At 43.1% G+C, this 24,236-nt stretch overlaps 1 protein-coding gene and 1 long non-coding RNA gene across 8 annotated transcripts in view; one reads left to right on the top strand and one right to left on the bottom strand.

Annotated features, from left to right (window-relative positions):
* Window positions 1-4,688: 4,688 nt before the first annotated feature.
* SLC35G2 (solute carrier family 35 member G2) lies at window positions 4,689-22,959 on the top strand. Of its 4 annotated transcripts, none has more exons than XM_074964068.1 (3): window positions 4,689-4,859; window positions 16,044-16,204; window positions 19,284-22,959. In XM_074964068.1, the coding sequence occupies exon 3, from the start codon at window positions 19,307-19,309 to the stop codon at window positions 20,540-20,542; it is 1,236 nt and encodes a 411-aa protein (XP_074820169.1). In that variant the 5' UTR covers window positions 4,689-4,859; window positions 16,044-16,204; window positions 19,284-19,306; the 3' UTR covers window positions 20,543-22,959. The 4 variants fall into 4 exon arrangements, with proteins under 4 accessions (XP_074820169.1, XP_074820167.1, XP_074820168.1 ...); XM_074964066.1 differs by lacking the exon at window positions 16,044-16,204 and adding an exon at window positions 10,534-10,825 and having other exon boundaries at window positions 4,691-4,859; window positions 19,284-22,957; XM_074964067.1 differs by lacking the exon at window positions 4,689-4,859 and adding an exon at window positions 10,465-10,825.
* The window catches only part of LOC141994067 (uncharacterized), a 62,701-nt gene continuing 48,450 nt past the window's right edge, over window positions 9,986-24,236 (bottom strand). For all 4 annotated transcript variants that reach the window (XR_012641010.1, XR_012641012.1, XR_012641009.1 and 1 more), the window contains one exon: window positions 9,986-14,108. This is a non-coding gene — a long non-coding RNA (uncharacterized LOC141994067). The remainder of the gene's footprint in view (window positions 14,109-24,236) is intronic.

Genomic DNA, 24,236 nt, shown 5'->3' with positions numbered 1-24,236 from the left:
GATATTAGGGGCTGATAATGAAATAGAATCCTTAAAATGAATCAAATCGAAAAAGCCTCCCATAAGAGAATCAAAGAAAATTGTTGAGCACAAACCCCATCTATTGGAAGCTGATGGAAACAGCAGAGAAAGTAAGTGTTGAAATCCAAGCACTCACTTGGCACATACTCAGGGTCCAACTGGCCACCATATTTGGGGTTGAGAAGGAATTTCCCCCCCTGGGGTGGGGGGGGGGGGATGGGGCTGCCCCTGGCCCAGTGTGGGGCAGGACCGGTGACTGCAGGCAAGGGGGCCCCCCCTGTGCTGGTGGAAGGTCCCGCCGGAAAAGGGAAGGGTCTGTCTGTCTGGCAGGAGGTCAGGGTCAGCCTGCCCTGGCACTAATGGTTGGGGGGGTGCAGTTGATGCCGGGAGCTGGCAGAGCTGAGCACAGCTTGGATCTGCAGGGGACAGTCGCCCACTGCCCCAGGGCACAGGAAGGGACATGCGAGGGAGGCGTGCGAGGGTGGCAGGCGGGGCTGGGGGAGAGACCTGGCCCTGAATATTGCTGGAGCATAGGCACCACAGGCCCATATAACTCACTGCCCCTGCCCAAGTCAGATTGGATTTGGCAGAGACCCTGGGGCTTTTTGCCTTCCGCTGCAGCATGGGGCACGGGTCACTTGTAGATTTAAGCTAGTGTAAATGGTGGATTCTCTGTAACTTGACATTTTTTAAACAATGATTTGAGGATTTCAGTAACTCAGCCAGAGATTAGGGGTCTATTACAGGAGTGGGTGGGTGACGTTCTATGGCCTGCAATGTGCAGGAGGTCAGACTAGATGATCATGATGGTCCCTTCTGACTTTAAAAGTCTCTGAGTCTAAGTGCACCTAATGCCTAGACTAGCAATGTGGAACAGACTCTCTCCCATCCCATAGTTAGTAGAATAAGAAATGGGGAGATTTCAGAGATTGTATTTCTCCTTCTATTTTTTAATATAAGTAAGTGTAGGTTATCTTGCTAAGTCTCCACGCTGGTGAGACCTCAAGGACCCATATTTTATATTTTAATTCCTTTATAAGTCCAGACAAATTGGCCTAAGAGATTGAAAACAATAACTTTAAGCAGTTGCTTTTAATATTGAAAATTTCTTCCTTTTGGACCAATTCATTCAAACAGTAGTAGTAACCATACTGTTAAAAGTGTCTTAAAGTTAAGTGCATCCTTGGGTTGTGTATTAAACATGTTAGGTACTAAAGACTTGAAAATTAATGATAGTGAGTAAATGTAATAGGAAATCTTGGTAATTTGAATTATTCCTTGATATACCAGCTCAACTCTCATCTGTGATAAGCCTCAACTCTCGTCTGTGATAATTGCTTGCAAGATTGTAGTGTGTGTGTAGTACATAGCTGCCAACACTGGTTGTCTACATTTGAATGGTGAACTGTTGATTGTATACTAATGTGGTTCTGGATTAATTAGTAAATTGTTGGTTAAGAATAAGCAAGTGTCCTGATTTGAAAAATACTGTTTAACTTAAAGTTGACCTGAAAAGAACCCAGCATTAAAATTAGTAAGTTAACTATGACTTTCTAGGGTGCAATTTTGACCGGTGAGGGGCTGTGTCACCCTTGCCCTACAACCTGGGGTTCCTCCCAATGCTTTACTGCTGTAGCTCATTCCAGGGCTGCTTACAAACAGTCTGCCAGCATGCAGGTTGCACCCTGAGTATGTGATTAAGGGTAAAGAAGCTCAGATAACCTGGCTGGCACTTGACCAAAAGGACCAATAAGGGGAGAAGATACTTTCTAATCTGTGGGGGAAGGTTTTTGTTTGTGTTTCTTTGTGTTCTCTTCCGGGGCAGCAAGGAACCAGGGCAGGGAAAATACATCTCCGAACTCCATACCTGAACTAAGCATCTAAGTTTACAAACTGTAAGTAATAGGAAGGAAATGGATTAGATTATCTTTTGTTTTAGCTTGTGAATTTTCCCTAGGCTAAGAGGAAGGTTTATTCTTGGGTTTTTTTGTAACTTTAAAGTTTTGCCTAGAGGGGAATCCTCTGTGTTTTGAATCTGATTACCCTGTAAATTACCTTCCATCCTGATTTTACAGAGGTGCTTCTTTTACTTTTTCTTTATAATAAAGTTCTGCTTTTAAGAACCTGATGGGTTTTTAGTGTCCTCAAAACCCAAGGGGCTGGTCTGTGCTCACCTTGTTTACTCTCAAGCCTCCCCAGGAAAGGGGGTGAAGGGGTTTGGGGGGATATTTTGGGGAAACAGGAACTCCAAGTGGTCCTTTTCCTAAATCTTTGTCTAACTCACTTGGTGGTGGCAGCAATACCATTCCAAGGACAAGGAAGAATTTGTGCCTTGGGGAAGTTTTTAACCTAAGCTGGTAAGAATAAGCTTTGGGCCAACTTGATGATCACTTTAGATAAGCTATTACCAGCAGGAGAGTGGGCTGGGAGGAGGTATTGTTTCATGGTCTCTGTGTATATAATGTCTTCTGCAGTTTCCACAGTATGCATCCGATGAAGTGAGCTGTAGCTCACGAAAGCTCATGCTCAAATAAATTGGTTAGTCTCTAAGGTGCCACAAGCACTCCTTTTCTTTTTGCGAATACAGACTAACACGGCTGTTACTCTGAAACCTTTCTAAGAAAGGCATTGAGAGTTTTCACAAGGAGGGGACCCAATACTTCCCATTGGCCTTCACCTCTCAGGAAGGACATGGATCCAAAGTGCAAGCTGTGGGAGGAAGCACTCTCACCTCCAGTACTTCAGTGAGCATCACTGGCTGGAACTCTTGCAGAGGAGGTGAGGCTCTTGTTCCCTCAAGACGTTGCTCTGCCAGCACAGAAGCAGACAGCCAAATCCTAATCTGATCACTTTTATCTGCAAATTAATGAGCAAATATTTCACAACAGGCAGGACTCAGACTAGCTACTGAGTTGAGAGAATCTGGATTTACTAGAGTGTCTGCTGCCCTCCCCAAAAAATAAATATGGTGTCTGAGATTTTGCGGGTGTTGTGGTGGAGGAAGAAAACTTTCTTTCTTCCCACACAGCCACAGCATGAGAGGTGGGTTGTTTTTTTAAAAAATCTTTATGCCACAACCAATCAGCCTTGGTATGAGACTTCTGCCACTGTCACTCCAGCCATCTTCTCTGACACTTCAGTTGTTGCAGATCATTCATAAACCAGGGTGACCTGTGAGAATGAAGCCAGTGAAGAGGACTACTTGAGTGCTCACTGAAGGACAAGGTTGTATCATAATGTCCTACAAAGCCATTAAGAGAAGGGTCTTCAGTGGAACCTTTTGGATTCCATTAATCTCAGAGGGTGGACCATCAAAATGGATCCCTAACCCCAAATGGAAAGATGAGCCACAACGTCAAAATGCAGAAGGTAATGGTCAATCCATGACACAGGTCGAAGATCCAATTGCCTAAAATCTATCTAGTCCAAGAAAACCAGGTCCACACGCTGCTGCTATGAGGGCCAGAGGCTATAAACACAGAGAGGACCATAAACACAGTCACCCTCTCTTAGGGTCACTTCATCTCAACCTTGCCATTGCCACTGTCATGGAATTAGCAAAGAGAAAACAAACAAACAAAAAAAAACACACACACCTCAAGATCCTTCTCTTTCATCTACCCTAATTAAAATTTGAAGACTCAAAAAGAAAAATACACTCTTGATCTCTCATGCCACAGGCTGCCCACATTTCTTATCCCACCACACCAATAGCCAGCATCCCTGCTACAGAGACTGGTCCATCAGTATCCTACTAAAGGAGAAACCCCAAATGGGCAATTATACCGCATTTGTAACTCGTGGGAATGTTGGGAGGTATGTTTATGATTAAATTAATTTTGGACTATCATCCCATTTTTAATCAAATACTTTTCTGGGTTTTCTAGTTCTTATGTACATGGGGATATTTGCAAAATTAATTTAATGCACAGTGCTCACTAATACTGCTATGTGAAAGAATAGGTCTTTAAAAATAATATATTGATATGGGGGAAATTTTGGAGCAGTCTTTTGTATTTCTTCTGTTCAGTTGTTGCAGTGACTAAGGTACTTAAGGCCTAAGGTCTGTTCAACACAGATTTTGTACTGGTATAGTTATTTTTGGATAGGGTATGATTCTTTTTTAATTTTAAGGGGTTACACAAGTAAACCCCCTAGTTATAGACAGAATTATACAGGTAAAAAAAGGTGCCTTATATTGATATAACTTATTCCCATTTCTGTATGGGAATAGGGTGACCAGATAGCAAGTGTGAAAAATCAGGACAGAGGGTTGGGAGTAATAGGCACCTATGTAAGAAAAAGCCCCAAATATCTGGACTGTCCCTATAAAAATTGGGACATCTGGTCACCCTACATAGGAATAACTATACTGACATAAGCACCTTTATTTTGGTATAATTGCAACCATATTACAGAGGAAACAAGGGTTCTACTGCTTTAACTATACCAGTACAATCAAAACAGCACAGCTTGTGTGTAGACAAGCTGTTAGTTGAAAAATTATTGCTTTAACCTCTGTCCTGTCATACCCCAGTGCCACTGCCACCACCAAGTAGATGTCCTGTTATTTCACTTTGGAAGTCTGGTCACCTTACTAATTTGCCGTCTCTCATTTCCTCACACTTAGAAGACCCATGAGTAGCTCTGATTCCCAAGTGCCTGCCAATATATGGGTTGGAAGGAGCTCATTGAGAAGAAGGAATGGTGGTTGTGTTGAAGGACTGGCTTGGCTGAACAAGAAGCTGCTATGTCAGAATCCTCTTCCGCCTATGATCTCATGAGCCAGCCAGAGGCACTGCAAACACACATCTCCTCAGCCCTTACTTCAGTAAAAGGTGAGCATTTCCTCTTTCAGAAGAAAGCAGTCTGCCACTTTTTGGGGTTCAACCCAGACCAGTGAGAGACTGTATCATGAGGCTTGTCCTGTAATCCTGAATCCATTAAAATGCTCTGCTATTGCATCCTTGTCTAGATGCTCCCAGCCAGCACACACGCATGCACTGAATGTCTGTGTGTTGAGTAGACCTGGTTCAGCAACTCTGACTCCAGCAGCCTGCTTGTTACACCACAGCCACACTCTGGTCTCTACCAGTCTTGGTTACTTCTAGACAAGTGACTCCAGCACATCCCCAAGTCCCGAATTTCCCCAGAACTGTCTGCCCTGAAATGTCCAGCCCTCTACTGGAACGTTCAGAGTAGTAGTAAGATCTGTTGCTCCTTTAAAGAGATAAAAGCACAGCAGCTTGTTGCTTTAACTGGAGTTAATAATTACTTCAGATCAAACTCAGCACTGGGTTGATTTAGAATAAAAGTAAAAAGTTTATTTAATCAAAAAGATGGGGTTTAAGTGAGTGCAAGTAGAAGGGATAAAAACAAAATGGTTACAAGCAAATAAAAGTAAAATATGCTTTCTGATGTCTAAGACTTAGAGCTACAGCCTTGGTTCGAGGTATATTTCTTACCAATCTTTTTTCTTTCCAGCCATGTCTGTCCTTTCATCAGTCGAGATCTTCCACAGAAGTACAAAATGCTTGTTTTCATGGTCTTCGTAGGTGAAATAGCTTTGCCTAAGCAGGTTTCTCACCTATATTCAGTTCCCAGATCCATCAACCCCCTTGGTTGAAGTACCCATCTCTCTCTATTTGGGGGCTGGCAGTGTGCTCTGGGCCAACAGCAACACCTAATGGTGACACTCAGGGATACAACACCCAATAGTGGGATCCCAGGGGTAGTGTCTCCTAGCAGTGAGAGTCCAAGGGGTCACTTTACCTAGCGACAATATCACAGGCATAGTATCACCCAGTGGCAAGAGTGGGGAGGGTAGAGGAACCCGGGTGCATCCTACTCCACCAGGTTCTGATCCAGGGCCCTTCAAAACAAGTTGCCCTGACATAGGGTTCAGGTCCCAATACCCCCAAGTGCATTCCCTAGGTCACTTCCTACCTTCATCCTACTTCCTCCAGCATTGTCTCCTGAGTTGGAAGTGGGGTCCCTCTTGTGGTCCTTTTGCTTCATCTCTGGTAGCTCCTCTGTTGGCAATAGCAAGTCATTCCCTTCAGTTCCTGCAATCAGCTGGCTTCCTGCAGTGCAGCTAGGAGGCTTGATCATGGTGGCTTGGAGGCAGGAGGCTGCTGCACACAACTGCTCTCCTCAGTCAGCCCAGACTGAGCTGAACTGCTCCCTTTTGAATGGTCCCTTCACTGGGAGAATGTCCAGCAAAGACAAGAGGGCCTCTTGGGTACAGAGCAGTTTTGTTTTGTTTTTAAACTCTTACCTCTTCAATGCAGAGTTGGTATTCCATCACACACCCTTCCCTTCAGGTTAAGGCCTGTCAGTGGTTCTTCCCCCTATTCCTCCCCACCCATGAGAAGAAACCAGTGTTAGCATGCACCTTCACCAGATGGTGGAGCACTTTGACATCATAGGGCTGGAGGGAGAGGTAGCAACTCATGATCTGGGCATGTGTCTTTCATGGAATTGATCCTGTGGAGAGAGGCCTGGTCTACAATGAGCTGGAAGTGGTTTCCCAACAGGGAATAACTCAAAGCCTTGACTGCCCACTTTATCACCAGCGCTTCCTTTTCAATTGTCGAGTACTTAGTCTCTCGAGGGAATAATTTCCAGCTCAAGTACAGTATTGGATATTCCTCACCATCCACTTTCTGGGATAATACAGCCCTGAGGCCCATTCTGGAGGCATCTGTTTGGAGGATGAACTACTTTGTAAAGTTGGGGTGGAAGAGGACAGGCCCCCAATTCAGCCTATCCTTCAAGGACTGGAAGGCTCATTCACAGTCTTCTGACCGTTGCATCTTCCATGGCCTGGGGCCTTTTATGAGGTCCATGGGGAGAGGGGTGGCTATCATTTCTAAATTGGGCACAAATAATCTATAAAGGCTGCTAATCTGAGAAACTGTCATACTTGTTTCTTGGTCGTGGGGGCTGGACAGTCCCTCAATGCTTGGACCTCAGCCACATGGGGATGTAGCCATCCCCACCCAATAGAGTACCTGAGGTAGGTCACTTCTTTTCCCCCATGTGGCACTTAGCCAGATTAGCAGTTAAACCTGCCTCCTCAAGGGCTTGAAATACCGGTGAGGTGGTATAGGTGGTCCTCCCCGTTGACACTGTAAACAACTATATTGTCAATATAGGTGGCAGCATACTGCTTATGTGGTCACAATAGTCAATCCTTTAGCTGCTGGAAGGTGGCTGAGGCTCCATGCAGGCCGAATGGCATGGTCACTAACTGGTTAAGACCATAGGGAGTGGAAAAGGCTGTGTTCTCCCTGGATGCCCTTGCCAGGGGAATATGCCAGTACCCTTTTATCAAGTCAAGTCTAGGGTGGATATATACACTCAGCATTCCCCAGCCTTTCTAGTAGCTCACCTACATGGGGTAGGTGTCAAAGCTAGAGCCCTCCTAAAGACAATGCAAAACCTCAAACTGTCTGGTTTAGATCCTAGATTCAATAATGGGGCTCCTCTGATTGCTCTGGGATTCCTCCACAACCCCTAAGGCTATCACCTGTAGCAACTCATGGACTGCCTTCCACATTTTCCTCAGGAAGGGGCGATAGTGGTCCTGCACCCTCTGTCAGGAGTGATGGTTGGTCAAACATCAGACAGACACCGGTGCTGCACCCTGTGGAGACACAGATGCTGGACAAGACTGGCCAAGAATGGTCGACAGACAATAGGGACATCATAGGGTAGCAATGGGTTGCTTCCTACCCACGTCCCAGTCCTTCCAAAATCGTCTCCAGGGTTAGAAAGGGAACGTTAGTCCCAAAAGGGATACTCCAGGTTCAACGAGATGGACCATCAGTCCTTTTACTCTTGTATGTGATTGAAGGAAAGTATCCACTATTATTTGGCAAACCTTGGCTTGAGAAGCTCAAGGCGAATTGGACTGAGATCGAGGTGATCATGAAAAACACCTTGAAATCTTCAAGAAATACTGGGCAGACACTCCAAAGCTTTTGAAACAGAATTTGGACAGTTGAGCACCATGTCAGTGAAGCTCACCGTTAACTGTGACACCCAGACAAAATATTGGGCATCTTTGTGCCTTGTTTAGCCAATTTGGCTTATTGTTATAGATGGTGAGTGGCAATGGACCTCAATGCTGTTCTAAAGAATTTCAGAAGTTGAGCTTCAAATAGAATTTAGCACATATGTTCTGCACCATACCATCCTGTGACAAATGAACTAGCAGACTGCTTCATACGGATACTTAAGCATGCCTTAATTGCCAAGGAGTCTACTTTGACTAAGCAGAAGAAATTGTCCAATTTCTTGCTTGCCTTCAGGAACACACCACACGCTACTACCCAGGAGTCAGCTGCAATTCTTTTCTTGAAGTGGTCTTTGTGTTCCTGTTGGGACCTGCTTTATCCTGATGTTGTCTTGTGTAGTCAAATCCCAATCTATGCAAATTGATAAATATGAGATTCATCATTGTTCTTTCCTAAACAGTGAGCACCTGGCAGCTCACACTGACTTCTTGGTTCTGTAGTTTGTCATAAGGCTGCAGAAGCATGTATGTGGTATATAGCACCTTTTCTATAAAATTAGTAGACATTAAGGCCAAAAGGGACTGTTATGATCATGTAGTCCAGGGATCTCAAACTCAAATGACCACGAGGGCCACATGAGGACTAGTACATTGGCCAGAGGGCTGCACCACTGACCACCACCCCCCGCTGCCCTGGCCCCGCCCCCACTCCACCCCTTCCGTGAGGCCCCACCCCTGCTCCGCCTCTTCCCACCCCTTCCTTGCCCCCATTCTAACCCCTTCCCTGCCCCTGGTGCACACCAGACTGGAGCCGCTCTAGGTAAATGCTTGGGAGGGTCGGGGGGGCTGCGGGGAGCTGGCGGGCTGCAGAAAATAACCCTGCGGGTTTGAGACCCCTGATGTAGTCTGACCTCCTGTATAGCACAAACCAGAGAATTTCACTCAGCAATCCCTGAATCAAGCCCATAACTTCTGGTTGAGCTACAACATTTTTGTTAAAAAACACATCCAATCTCAATGTAAAGATTTCAAGTGATGAATACATCACATTCCTTTGTGAGCTGTTCTAACTGTTAGTTACCTTCAGTGTTAACAATGTGCATCTTTTTTCTGGTTTGAATGTCTGGCTTTACCAAGTTGTTGGATCCTGTTAAGCCTTTGTCTCCTAGATTATCAGAAATCTTGTCCCCATAAAGGCACTTATAGATCACAGTCAAGTCATCTCTAAACCTTCTCTTCAATAAGCTAAACAGACTGAGTTAACTTAGACTCACTGGGGGGCAGGCATTTGATATCCACAAGAATGATCTGAGGTCTTTGCTGAATCTGCTCTAATTTTTCAACATGCTTTTTGAACAGTGGGCAAAAAAAATTGACACAGTATCCCACTAATGGCTTCACCCATGCTGTATACAGAGGTTATACCACCTCCCTACTCCTAATTGATATTCCCCTTCCCATGGATCCAAGGATCACATTCACCCTCTTAGCCATCACATTCACTGAGAGCTCACGTTCTGTTGCTTTCCAACAGGACACCAAGTTATTTACGGAGTTGTTGCTTTCCAGTATACAACCCCCACCCCCACCCCATCCTGTAAATGTGGCCTCCTTTCTTCCTAGATTCATGGTCTTGCATTTCGCTGTATTAAAACATACGATGGTTGTTTCTCCCCACTCCCCAGTTTACAAAGTGATCTTGATTTCTCTGGATGGCCTCATCATTATTTACCATATGGCCCATCTTGGTATCATCTGTAAACTTTAATATTTCCTTCTGAAGCATCAATATTAAAGGGTGTTAGGCTGAAAATTAATCCCTCTAGAAACACTGCTAATCAATAATGATTCCTAATTAACAATTCCATATTTCATCAGTCAGATAGTTTTTAATCCCTTTTATATGTGCACCATACTGAGGTTCTTTTGTGCTAATCTCTTTAATCAGAATGTTGTGTGGTACTAACTGTCTTACAGAAGTTTATCATATCAAAATACATTTCCTTTATCAGACAGACTTGTGGTAATGAACAGAACAGGCATTATACAAACAGCAGGTTGTTATTAGACCTCTTGCTGTTTATACATCTGCCAAAACATGCCTATATAAATTATTTTAAAAAAACAACAACCCAGATTTTGTAGTTGGAGAACAGCACACCATAATCTTTTCAGCCCTGGACACTGGAAGTAAATTAGATGCATTTTGACTTCTGATGATACACCTAGTTGTATTTATATGCTTATTTTTTTTTGTTTTTGTTTTTCTCCCTGACTGAACCCAGTTGCTTAATCCCAATAAGCGTTATATCCATGAAAAGATATTTAAAATCCAGGAAAAAGAAAGCTCCTGCAAGTAATATTCTCTCTCTATACATTAAATACAAATGAATGTTGGTACAGTACTACCGTCAGAGGCCCTTATGCTTACTGGGCATGCTCACTTGCTCCTGCTCTGACGCTCTCGCCTGAGTCTTTTGCTGTCGCCTCAGTCTTTTCCTCCAGGCCCCTCTTTGCAGAGAGAAGAGGGCGAGTGGAGAAAGGAGAACCAAGGCTAGTTCTGCAAACACCCTTTTCTGGAGTACGCCAGGCTGAGTGTTGCACATTACACTGGGATTAACGGCGTTGTCCTGGCTTCTGGGCGTTTACAGCGTGAGAAAGATGGAAGGATTGACAAACTCCGGAGAGCAGATTTCCTCCCTTCTTCTCCTTTAACATCACGCAGCCTCCTCATTGTTTAAAGGCATCATTTTTTGGACTTGACCAGCTCCTTCTAAGCGAGAGGTAAATAGAGATTTCTTCCCCCTTTTCCCTTCTGGTATTTACTGGTCTATTGCATGATAACGCAGACATCCCAGCTGGTATACAGGCTCAGTTCATTCAAGTAACAACCTCCTGCCTCTGTTATTAACGCTCACTGCGCTTTACAAGGCCGGAGATTTGGAGGCTGTCGTTTGTTCAGACCAGATATGGATTCTCAAAGTGACTTCAATTGATCCGGTTTCATAAATATAGACAAAAATGGTAAATGGGTAAAGAGCAGAGTCCAGGACTGGTAACGCCGCTTTATGTATCATTAGGGAACAGCGCTAAACTCATTTGCTGTGTGTCCAAGGTACTGAAATCTCTCTCGTCGTCATTCAGCAGCTCAGAGGGGCTTGTGGGCTGCATTTACTCCCCCTTTTCACCTCTCCAGTTTAGCTTTGCGGCGTTCAGGGAGGTCGAAGCCCTTTCCTTTCTCTCCCAGGCTCTAGGATTTACTAACCCGCCCTTCAAAGAAATACGGCTCATTCCAGGAGATCACAAGGCAAGGAAATGTTCCTCCTAAAGCTGGTGTGACGAATGGGCGCAGCTGGAGGAAGCTGTAGAGAATTTCACAGTAGGGCTGAGTTTATCAGTCAACGTAGCGTTTTTAATTAGCAGGGTGGAAGAGTTCCCGAACAGTCCGTAAGATCTGATAGTTTTACTTTAATATGTTTTTGTTTGTTTTGCCACACACGGTATTTCTCTCGTCGGCAGAGACTATGATTAAGCCACTTGATATTTTAATTCTGGGACAAAGATGTATTTATATTTCAATGAGAAAGGCTGACACATTCAAAATAAAGACTCCTATGAATTGTAAGAAAAAGGAGGCTTTAAAGCACAGATGCTGATTTTTTTAATTTTTTTATTTTATTTTATTTTTTTTGGCGGAGGAGCCAAATATCCAGTTTTCTTTCCGGGGGAGATTTAGAATATGCGACAAAAAGGCACATAGTGCTGCTGCTGAAACGGTGTAGTGTAAATTTTCTCACAGAATCAACTTTCCACAACAGATTTTTAACTTATGAAGTTTGGACTCTTCTTGAATCCATCTGAGTTTAGCTAAATAAGTGCCTACTTGCCCCCAAGGTATGAGTAAAATTCCATTCCGTTACCACTATTTTAGAAACTTGAAATACTGTTAAGTCTAGTAATATATCTGCCTGCTTTTCCCCACAAGATACATTGATTGTAATATAAAGTCTGGGATTTTATGCAAATTACCAGTGTGAACATTCCCGTCATTTCAATTAAACTGTTGTTATGCAATAATTTGTATAGAGTCCCCATAACAGAATGCTCAGGATCTGTTTCTTTGGGGAGTATTTATCTGGTGGTTTTCTTTTCTGGTCTCTCTTTCATTTGTTGGCTAGGTCATTTTAATGTAAAGTAATGGAAGAAAAAGTAAGTCACTACTTCTTAGAAAGAACAAAATTAAATGTATGACTATGTGATTAAAAAGATGACATTTAATATGGAACACATCACTGCAGCAAATACAGCATATATTTTATGAAGTGTGTAAAGTAAAAAATTAGAGCTAAAGGCATAAGTTCCTTTAAAAAGTAATTAATCTATGCTTTTAAATTAATTATTTTCTATATTCCTATAATTAAACAAAACAGTTTGCCATTAGGCCTTCATGTTTGTTTTATTTTACTGGACAATATTTTTGTTGCTCTTGTTCAAACAAATTTTTCAATAGAAAAATCAGAGAAAGGCTCTTTACTAAACTATCATGCCACTCGCATTATTTCACCCTCCAGACACAATCTTTAATTTTTCAGAGTGGTAGCCATGTTAGTCTATCAGCAAAAACAATGAGGAGTACTTGTGACACCTTAGAGACTAACATTTACTTGGGCATAAGCTTTTGTGGGCTAAAACCCACTTCATCAGATGCATGGAGTGGAAAATACAGTAGGCAGGTATATATACACAGTACATGAAAAGACGGGGGAGTTGCCTTACCAAGTTGTGGGGGGTGTCAGTGCTAACGAGACAATTCAGTTAAAGTGGAATTGGGCTATTCTCAACAGTAGAATACCAAGGGAGGGAAAAAAATCACTTTTGTAGTGGTAATGAGGCCAATGTAATCAGGGTGGCCCATTTCAAACAGTTGGCAAGAAGGTGTGAGTGACAGTAGGGGGAAATATTAGCATGGGGAAATTAGTTTGTGGAGTGACCCATCCACTCCCAGTCTTTATTCAGGCCTAATTTCATGGTGTCCAGTTTGCAAGGGATATGTAGGAGAGTTACCATTTTTAGAAAACAACTTATTTTTTTACTCAGACGTAATCTCTCTTTTTCTTTTTTACGTGTAATCTCCGTGGCTCTAACACTGTATTTTCTATCCTAGTGCAACCCATTTGAAATAATTTAAAACCCTATTTTGTATATAATATACAATATGGGCAAGACCTGTGCTAGGTGACCAGATGTCCCAATTTTATAGGGACAGTCCCAATTTTTGGGTCTCTTATATAGGCTCCTATTACCCCCACCCCCATCCCGATTTTTCACATTTGCTATCTGGTCACCCTAATGTGTGCTAGGTGCAGGAGTGAGTGTGAGGCACTCCATACCATGTAAGCCTAATAGACGGAGTTGGGGGTCAGCTGGCTGTGTGGCCATGCAGGGGTGCCTACACCATGGAGATGCCCTCTGGAATGGCCCACACAGGATTGGCATAGAAGGTCAGTTTGGGACAAACTGCAAATGGTCCATGGCAATCTGGGGAGGGGCTGTGGATCCACTTTTTCACAGGGTATTGGGACCAATGTATCTGTGTAACTGAGGTGGAGGGGCTGATGGGGTGTGAATTTCACCCTGTTGGCTGCATCTCTCTGCTTACATCAATTCTGTATCAGATGTTCTCAGTTTAGGATTAAGATGATACTTTTCCTACATGCAAACTCAGACTGGGATCTGCATTCCCCTTGGCTCACCACAGTAACTGAGCTCCACTACAGGAGTGGTGTGGGGACTGCAGAGGCCCCCATAAGACTTTTACTACCATTGGATGCATCTGGTGGCTGGCTTCTCTGCAGCTTGTACAGTAGGCCTGTGCAGTACCAGTTATGCTACAGTACATCTGGTGTTGCCGGAGGAGGCCACCGTACCGCTGTGCTCCCGGCTGTACAGTGTGCTCTTCTGCCGCACCTCCACCTTTGCCCTCACCATCGTTCTGGGGGCCCTGGTCTTTGAACGCACCTTCGACCAGGGTGTGGACGCATTCTACGAGCATCTCAACCATGGGAAACTGTGGAAACACATCAAGCACAAGTATGAGAGACAAAAAAAGTGAAGTGAGAGCTGCAGGAGCCATGCAGGGGTGCCTGTACCCCTTGTGCAAACTCATCAGTTGCCTGATACCAGTTACCAAGAATGAAAATGGGCTTCTGACTGAAGAAATCTGAGCCAGAGTACATCACCAACTTCATCTGTGGCAGAAACCTTGATGGACTTTAGGATTTACTACTGTTGTGTTAAAACTTTCTGTTAAACTAAACCCACTAACCCATAAAAAACAAAACAGACAAAACAAACAAAAAAACCCACACAGACTAGTAGACCTTTAAACTGTAATAGACACTATTACACACGTGGCAGAATGGGATTGTGTGACTAGCCCATTAAGAGGAATTTGACTGAGTCTGGGCACCCACACAAAATGGAATCGTTAGCGTAGCCTCCTGGCTAAGGCAGACAGCAAACACAGTCTAGGGGCTTGCAGCCTTCTGGCTGGGACAAGTCACAAACAAGGCACAGGTCTTCTGGCCTAGGATGAGAAGGCTTCAGTAGAGGGTTGGGGGGACCCAGGCTATCCCTACTCTACTAGGTTCCAACCCAGATCCCTAAAAGTGCCAGGGGATCCCGCCACTGGGTCAGTGGGAATCCTGCTGAAACATGCTGAATCATATGGTGACAGTACAACCTGACTGATGTCTGGCTCCCCTGGGCTACTTTCTATCACAGTCCATTGGTGTGGCTCCGTAGTCTGCAGGTCCTCAGCTTGCTCAGGGTAAGTGGCGGACAGCAGTCCCAGCAGCTCTTCCCCACTCTTGGTCTCCTCTGGGGGCAGCTTAGAGTCTGGTCCAGAGTCCTGAGTCTGGTCCAGAGTCCTGCAGCAGGCTAGAGATGTCTGCCTCCTAGCCTGGCTCTGACCCAACTAAGCTCCTGTGCTTGCCTTGTTCCCAGCCTTTCTCCAGCCCTGCTCAGTTCCTGCCTCCGATTCTGATCCTTGGTTCTGACCCCTGGTTGCTGACTCCAGCTCTGTCCCTTGGCACTGTTCCCAGATGATGACCCCAGTTCTGACCACTAGGCTTGACTGCCACTGCTCTGACCATCCATGCCCTGGTCCATGACAGTATCTCAAGAGGATGTTAAACACAGCTACTAAAGTTAGACATGTTTAAATCAGCAGGTCCAGGTAAATTGAATCCAAGAGTTTTAGAAGAGCTTGCTGAGGAGCACACTGCACTGTTAATGTTGATTTTCAATACATCTTGGAACAATGGGGACTCCAGAAAACTGGACAAAAGCTAATGGTGTGCCAATATTTAAAAGGGGTAAACAAGATGACTGGGGTAATTATAGGCCACTCAGTCTGACATAGATTCCAGGAAAGATAATGGAGCAGCTGTTAGGGGACTCAATTAATGGAGAATTAAAAGGAGGGTAACATAATTTAATGCAAGTCAGCATGAGTTTATGGAAAACAGATCCTGTCAGACTAACTTGATTTTTTTTTTATGAGATTACAAATTTGGCTGATAAACCTAATAGTATTGGTGTAATATAGTTAGATTTCTGTAAAGCATTTGACTTGGTACCACACAACATTTTGATTAAAAAACTAGGATGCCATAAAATGAACATGGTACACATTACACGGATTAAAAGCTGGCTAACTGATAGGTCTCAAAATGTAATTGTAAATGGGGAATAATCATTGAGCGTATGTGTTTCCCATGGGGTATCGCAGAGATGGATTCTTGGCCCTAGGATATTAAATATTTTTATCAATGTCTTAGAAGAAACATAAAATCATCATTGCAGATGACACAAAAATTGGGGGAGTGGTAAATACTGAAGAGGACACGTCACTCATTCAGAGTGATCTGGATCACTTGGTAAGCTGAGTGCAAGCAAATAATGTGTTTTAATATGGCTAAATGTAAATGTATACATTTAGGAACAAAGACTGCAGGCCATACGTACAGGATGGGGGACTCTATTCTGGGAAGCAATGACTGAAAAAGATTTGGGGGTTGTGGTGGATAATCAGCTGAACATGAACTCCCAGTGCAATGCGGTGCTCAAAAGGGGGACAACAATCCTTGGATGCATAAAGAGGTGAGTCTCAAGAAGGAGTAGAGGTCATTTTACCTCTATATTTGGCATTGGTGCAACAGCTTCTGGAGTACTGGGTCCTGTTTTGGTATCTTCAATTCAAGAAGGATGTTAAGTTGGAGAGGGTTCAGAGAAGAGCCACAAGAATGACTAAAGGTTTAGAAAACATACCTCCTAGTGATAGATGTGAGGAGCTCAATGTGTTTTGCTTTTCAAAGAGAAGGTTAAGGGGTGACTTACAGACTGTAATTAAGTAGGCTTGTATGCAATATTGTTGTAGCTGTGTTGGTCCCCAGATATTAGAGAGACACACAGAAAGTTCAAAAGCTTGTCTTTCTCACCAACAGAATTCAGTGCTTCCTGAGATATTAGCTCACCCACCTTGTCTTTATAAATAGGTCTGGCAGAATTCAATGTATTTATTTATTTTTGTAACTTCAAATGATTAACATCAATGTTTATTTTAAAGCTTTTTCATTTTTAACTATTTTGATTTTCTCAGTTGCATGAAATTAAGGTGTGTGTGTGTGTGGGGGGGGTATCTCTTGGTGTTAGAGTTAGTGCAGCACTGACAGCAGGGCTCCAGGGGCTTGCAGCACTGACAATAAGGCTGCAGATACTGAGGCACAAGGTGTGGGGAAGACTGTGGTTCTGGCCTGGTGGAGCAGAGACACCTGGCCAGGACTGCAAGGAGCAGGATGAGCCCCTGACTGTATGAGAGGACTCCCTGCTGCTGAATGGCTCATGCCCGGGGAAGAGCCCTATACGCCTGGCCAGCAGGGCCATCCGTAGAGATTGTGGTGCCCTACGCAGCCCCCCTGCAGGGGGACTTGCCCCAGGCCTCGGCGGGGGGCGGGGGGTGGGGGAAGGAGGCATACCAGGCCTCTGCTAGGGGGTGGGAAGGGGCTGCGCCCAAGGGCTTTGGAAGGCAGGAGCAGCCAGTGCAGGAAGGCAGCAGGGGTAGGGCTGGTGGCGGGAAGTGGAGCGACCCGGCCCCAGCCTGCTCCGCTCTGGCTCCCCTGGCTCCCAGGCTTGCGGGAATGGGGGGAACCACCCCCCAGCACTCACCAGTGGCACAGCTGGGAGTTGGCATAGCGGAGCGGCCTGGGGCTGGGTCACTCCACTTCCCGCCGCCCAGTGAGTGCAGGGCGGGCCTGACCCCTGCTGCAGTCCCCTGGGACGCATAGCTTACAGGATGGGGTTTGTGGGGGAAGGGGCGGAGTGGGGGCAGGGCTGGGGCGGAGCGGGGGTGGGAAGAGGATGAGTGGGGGCGGAGCAGGGGCAGGGGCTGGGGGAAAGTGGTGTGACGGAGGCAGCTTTCCTGGGCCCTGCTGTCCGGGGGAATCGGGCTGGCTGCTGGAGCTGGATGCAGCACGCAGCTGCGTAGGGCACCAGGAAATTTGGGGCAGTTTTGGTGCCCCAAATTTCCTGGTGCCCTACGCAGTTGCGTAGTTTCCATATGGGTAGGGACGGCCCTTCTGGCCAGTGATTGAATAAAATGGGCCATGACAGTGGGGCTGCATAGGGCTCACTGCATGGCTGTGGAGCCAGGGACACTGGATTCCTGTGGATGCTAAGGGAGAGGGAGGCTGTGCTTGCTGACTATTGTAGGTGGATGTCTTTGTCTATTTCTGTGTGTCACGAGAAATCAACATTTACTGAAGACTAACCATTTATCAAATCCTGCCAGCCTTATCTGTAATACCTGCATGGGGAACAAATACTTATTAATGGGCTCTTCTGTCTAGCAAAGAAAGATCGAACACAATCCAGTGGCTGGAAGTTGAAGGTAGATTAATTCAGATTAAAAATAAAGCATAAATGAACAGAGTTATTAACCACTGGAACAATTTACTAAGGGTTGTTGTGGATTATCCATCACTGAGTATTTTTAAATCAAATTGGGTTTCTAAAAGATCTGCTGTAGGAATTATTATGGCGAAGTTCTCTGGCCTGTGTTGTTCAGGAGGTCATACTAGATGGCCACAATGGTCTGTCTCTTCAGGCCTTGGAATCTGTGACTTTAAAAGACATGCTGTACTGCCAACATGAGTTATTGGGTTTGATATGTTTACTTATAAAATAGAAATAAATGTTTCCTACACGGAAGGAATCACTGGTTGGAATTCTCTGGCCTGTGTCATGCAGGAAATCAGATTCAATAGAAATCATAATGGTCTCTTCAAGGCCTTGAAAATCTGTTAATATATTAATTTTCTTGTTTATAGAGTAAATGTAACAATTCAACAATGTTGGATGAAAAATGAGGCATCCAGGTGAGGTAGAATAGAACAATGTGCAAATGTTCACTTTAGGCAGCCTGACTATAAGTTTGATACCTCTGTCATTTCATAACAGTAGCAAAATCCACTTGTTCTCCTCTACACTGCCAAGGAGTGGATAGCTTCTTTTCATAACATTTCTTAGTCTTTTTTTCCAACTGAAGTTCCTTTGGAAAACAAATTGATAGTCAACAGTTTTTGGAAATAATAATATGCAAAAAGAGCTTCAGAGAATTTCAAAATTTACTGTAGTACTTTTTACACTTTTCTGGTCCACCAGGTGCTTAGTTCACTGAAGTGCTCAGTGATGCCATCTGTCTGTCTCTGAGTTGCTTCACTTTGAATTGATAAAAATCGCTCTAGTCTTCTCTAACCTAAATTTCATTTTCGGTCTGTATTTCTCTTTGCCCCTTAGCACTTGGTAAAGAATAAAAACCATTAATGATTACAGAATGACTAACTGACCTGAAGGGTCCAAAAAGGAAATTATTCTCAGTGTAATGAGAATTGTTATTAATTTGCATGTCTCTTTTTAAGAAGCAATGTAATAATAGGCATCATTTTCAAAAGTGAGTGCCTAAAGTTAGGCCCTAAAGTTATATTTAGGCACTTAAATAAAAATGACCTGGTTTTCAAAGATACTGAGCAACTTCCATTATGAAATAAAAATAGAGAGAATTCATGGAGGACAAGAGCAACTTGGTTAGGTTCATGCCAATAATTTCTAAATGGTCAAAAGACTGCAATGCAAATGAATTTTACAATATTGGTTGAATAAAAATAACTTTTTTTTTTTTAAGGCCAGACCTAGTTCTCTGAGGAAATGGATACTTCTTCCAAACAATGTCCAGTCAAAAAACGAGTGAAAATCCATCCCAACACTGTGACAGTGAAATATACATCCCATTATCCCCAACCTGGAGAAGAGGGCTCTGATGAAACCAGTGAAGATATCGGAAGCTTTATGGAGGACAATCCAAAGAAAAGATTGCTGAGTGACAGAAAAAGGAAAGGGAGACCCTTCTTTGGGACTATGGATATCCAACCTCAGCCAGCCCAAGAGATGAAAGCCAATGAGACTGGACAACACCAGAATTTTACAGAAGGAAGCATATTTCAGTCCAGAAAGACTTGGATAGTGCTGTTTGCCTCTGCCTTGACTCATGGCTGTGTTGCTCTGATAACTAGACTTGTTTCTGATCGTTCCAAAGTGCCATCTCTAGAACTAATTTTTATTCGTTCAGTCATACAGGTGTTGTCTGTTGTTGTTGTGTGTTACTACCATGAGGACCCCTTTGGACCAAAAGGATACAGACTGCAGCTCTTCTTCTATGGTGTCTGCAATGTTATCTCCATTACCTGTGCTTACACCTCCTTCTCTATCGTACCCCCAACCAATGGGACCATTATGTGGAGAGCAACCACCACTGTCTTTAGTGCCATTTTGGCTTTTTTACTAATAGATGAACGAATGGCTTATATAGACATAATGACAGTAGTTAGTAGTGTCTTTGGTGTTTGCCTGGTCATGTTCCCCAACATTGTTAATGAAGAAAACTCTTTGCTCAGTGTCTGGAAAGAAGCCTTTGGCTACACCATGACAGTTATGGCAGGCTTAACTACAGCTCTTTCCATGATAGTCTACAAGTCAATCAAAGATAGGGTCAGTATGTGGACTGCACTGTTTACTTTTGGTTGGACTGGAACTGTGTGGGGAGCCTCCACCATGTTTTTTCTTCAAGAACCAATTATCCCACTCGATGGAGAAACCTGGAGCTATCTCATTGCCATCTGCATATGTTCGACTGTGGCTTTCCTGGGTGTCTATTATGCCTTGAATAAATTTCACCCAGCTCTGGTCAGCACAGTGCAACATTTAGAGATTGTGATAGCCATGATTCTGCAGCTCGCAGTGCTACGCATCTTTCCCGGCATTTATGACCTCATTGGAGGGGCCATTATTATGATTACTGTTGTTTTCCTTGCATGTTATAAGCTGTCCTGGAAGAATTTAGGAAGGCAAGATTATCAGGAGATACTGGATTCTTCCATTAAATGAGTGTCAGTTTGTTTTAGTCTTTATTGTAACAGTTTCTGCACCACCATGTCAATATTAATGTTCATTTATCAATGTCCTTTGTCTAGTAGAGTGGACAGAGTACTAACTTTCTTGTTCAGAAATGGGCCAGATTCATACCTGACATAATGATGTTGAAATCAGTAGAGTTGCACCAGAGACGAATTTGTCCCAATGTGTTAAATAATTTTAAATGTTTCATTATGTGAACTTAGCTTTACTCTCAGCTGGTATGCAGTAGCTGCTAAGATTAGATATAGAGAATTCTGTCATAGGAGTCTTTCTGTCATAGTCCTCCTTGTATAACATAATATTGAGACAGAAGGATTCACTATTGTTAGTCATTCTGGGCATTGCAGCTGTAGAATATTTTATGGCAACAAGAAAGTCATATGTTGTCATTCACCATTGAAGGAGGAAATTCATGTTCCACAGTAACAGTATACATCACTTGGTTGAAGCATGTAATATTTTATAAGTAAGAATTTTAACATGTATATGGTTATAATTCTTTAAATATCTGCTGGGAGAAGAGTAATAAATAAAGTGATGTTCTCTGTGTTCTAATAGTAAAGGTGCTGTCAGAATCTCCATAATAATCCTTGACTTGGTCCTAAAACTCCCTGTTAGCTGAAAGCTGGAACACATGAAACTAGAAAAAGATATTCACGGGCAAAAATGAAAAGAAAGATGTGAGGCAATTTTGGAATTGTCAGAGTGAAATGCACTTAGAAGCTAGTTTCAGGTGTTTTTAACTCAGAAATGTTTCTAGCCATGACTATTATTGCCTCACTTTAATAAGCAGAAAATCCACCTAGCTATCTGTCCCTCTATTGACTCACACCTTCTCCTTGAATCTTTGGTTTCTTCCCTTGTGTATGCCCTCTGTAGCCCCAGGCAATGAGCCTCCCTCAGACAGGACACCTCTGTCCATGCCTCTTACCCAAGTCTGGAGCAGAGACCTACTCCTAGACACAGATTTGCCTTCTGTGTCCCTAGAGGCTGAAGAAATTCACTCATGTCTGGGTTGCATGGTATGAACCACCCCCCTTCCCTGACAGTAGTTTCTGGGGAAAACAGATTTGTTAAAAATAGACAGAGCAAGACAGAGAATCAGATTAAATTAAAAGCAGCAGTTTGCATCACATGCCTTATCTGGGTAATTTCCCAAACCCAGAGAGGCAGGCTCTGGTTGCTTAGCTACAGAATAAAAAGGAAGCTCTCACAGGTATAAAGAGCAAGCCCAGTCTCTGACCTCCCTGGCCAGAATGACACCTTGCTGCTGTGCCCAGAGAGTTCTTTCCTATCCCACTGCCTTGCATACGCTCATTATGTTCCCTCCCACTTCAGTCCAAGGCAGCTCTCTTTGTTTTCCAAACCAATTTTCTCAAGACATCCACACGCAGTAAAGCTTGGTGAACAAATGCATGATCCATCCTGCCAGAGATGGCCAGCAGAGGAGATATATTTAAACAATGAGTAATGCAGCCTCTCTCATGCCAAATTCAAGTACAGCCTTCCACAGATCACTGAGTGCGGTTGTATCTAGTCTATCCAGGCCTCTGTTTAAAACCTTTTATCTCTGTTTTTCCTTGCCATGAAATATAAATCATTGGCAGATCTTCTGTCACACACTTGTTAAGGTAAAAGTTGGTATGGCTTTTTTAATGTGTGGTCTTGAAATAAATATTTAGGTGCCAAAATGTTACCCAAGTATGAAAATTTGCCAGTAATGATTACTTGTGTTTTTTGCCAAACTGTGCTAAAATTGAAAGTTGAAGTGAATGGTTCCATAACCTATTTTCAGTCTGCTGAGCTAGCAGCAATCCAGGCATTTTAAAGGCTTATTTCTGCTCTTATTGAAGCTAATAACGAAGTTTATATTGGCTTCACTTGCTGTAAGATGATAATGATAGAACTATATTGATTTACACGAGTTGATGATATCATTCACATCACATGCGCAGTGCTTGCAGTCATCTAACAGAGCAATGGTCCAGATCTTAGGGTTTCTTGTTCACTGCTAAATTAATAAATACAAAAATAGTATTATAAAATATAAGGTGGAGCTGACAGTTGTGCCTGCAATTAATCTAGGGCCCAAAGTGCACCCTAGATTTAGGGTTCAGGTTCTTTATTCATGCAGCTACTTCTAGTTAATTAAAAAGATGAAACTGGTGAAGCATACACAAAATCTTTAAGATCTTTAGTTAATACAGACAAATATAATTGAAATAATAGAAAAATCAATATACATAAGAATAAAATAAGTACAATAAAGTGGTTTTGTGCATTGTTCATGCTTCCAATCTTATAGTGTGCATAGTTGCAACCTTATGGAGACCATTAGAAACAAAGAGAGAAGAAAAGGTAAATGGAGATCACGCAACGAGGAAGGCGCTGGGACATGCTTCCTACCCTATTGTCCCATGTTATCATCCCAGTGTCCCAGCTAGGGATGGGGTTGACAAAATTTTCTACACTTTTTCCTGTTCCATCCATGTACATCTGGGACCATATATGATCAAGTCAATTCTCAGCCCATATTAATATTTAGTATTCCAGGAGACCAATTTTAGGGTTCCAGGTGTTCATATTTGGCGAACGAGTTAACCATAATTACATTTCCAGCAGTTAACCCAACCATTTGCACCAGTCCCTTTCCCAATAGTTTTGATATGTCAATGCAGTTTGCTCTTACCGCAAAAATCCCTTGAGACACGACTATCTGTTTGTTTGGGGTGTATCTGTTTATCACCAAATTCACTGGTAAACTATCACAACATGCTTATTGATAGATTCTGTAACATCAGGTCAAGCATTCCATAATCTTTGGTCAATTATATAATATTCATACTATGTTACACCAACTGTCAACTTCTAAGCCTCATCTAAGTCATAGAAACGTAATGCTTAAGAGCTATAGCCAAGCCAGGGGTGCTGGAACAATTTTTATACTAGGGATGCTGAGAGTCATGGAACCAAACTGTAAACCACTGTAAACTGTAAACCAAACGGAAACCACTTCAAGCCAGGGGGAGTGGCAGCACCCCTAGTTCCACCACCTATGGCCAAGCCTACTTTTAATAGGGATATTTTGGTTCTTCTACTTCCTGTTACAGCTTCAATAACTTTCATTATTATTTCTATAAGGATGCTTAGCAGATAGCTTATATTTACCCTAAACTATAAACCCTCCAAAGTCAGGACAGTGATCAATGGTCAACATAGTGATGTCTTTAGTTAAATCTAACATATTTCATTATAAGACTTAGTTTATAGTTTTTTCAAAATCTGTTTGGGCTGAATTTCTTCCATGCTGAGTCTCTGTTTGAGAATAATTGTTTTGTGAAAGTTTCAGCAAAAATGGTTCATCCATTTCAGAGAATGAGTTAGGATTAAAATAGGTGGGGTTTTTGCTCATGTTAAATAACTTTTACAATCATTTCTCTGAGAAGCTCTATGCCCTTGAAATTTTGCAGAATGGTAGCCCTGGGATCAGGGAGTTGCTGTTTGCTGTTTCTGTGAAAAGTCACCCAAATTGGCTGAGTTATAAGCAGAGCTGGTTGGAAACCGAATATTTGTTCCATGGGAAATTTTCACATTTTAAAATTAGGTGAGGTCCAAATTGGAATAAAATGTCAAACATTTCTGTGAAATGAAAATGTTATAAAAG

The sequence above is a fragment of the Natator depressus genome, chromosome 9 (genome assembly GCF_965152275.1).
Source record: "Natator depressus isolate rNatDep1 chromosome 9, rNatDep2.hap1, whole genome shotgun sequence".
Lineage (NCBI taxonomy): Eukaryota > Metazoa > Chordata > Testudines > Cheloniidae > Natator > Natator depressus.
This window is presented reverse-complemented; position numbering and strand designations above follow the sequence as displayed.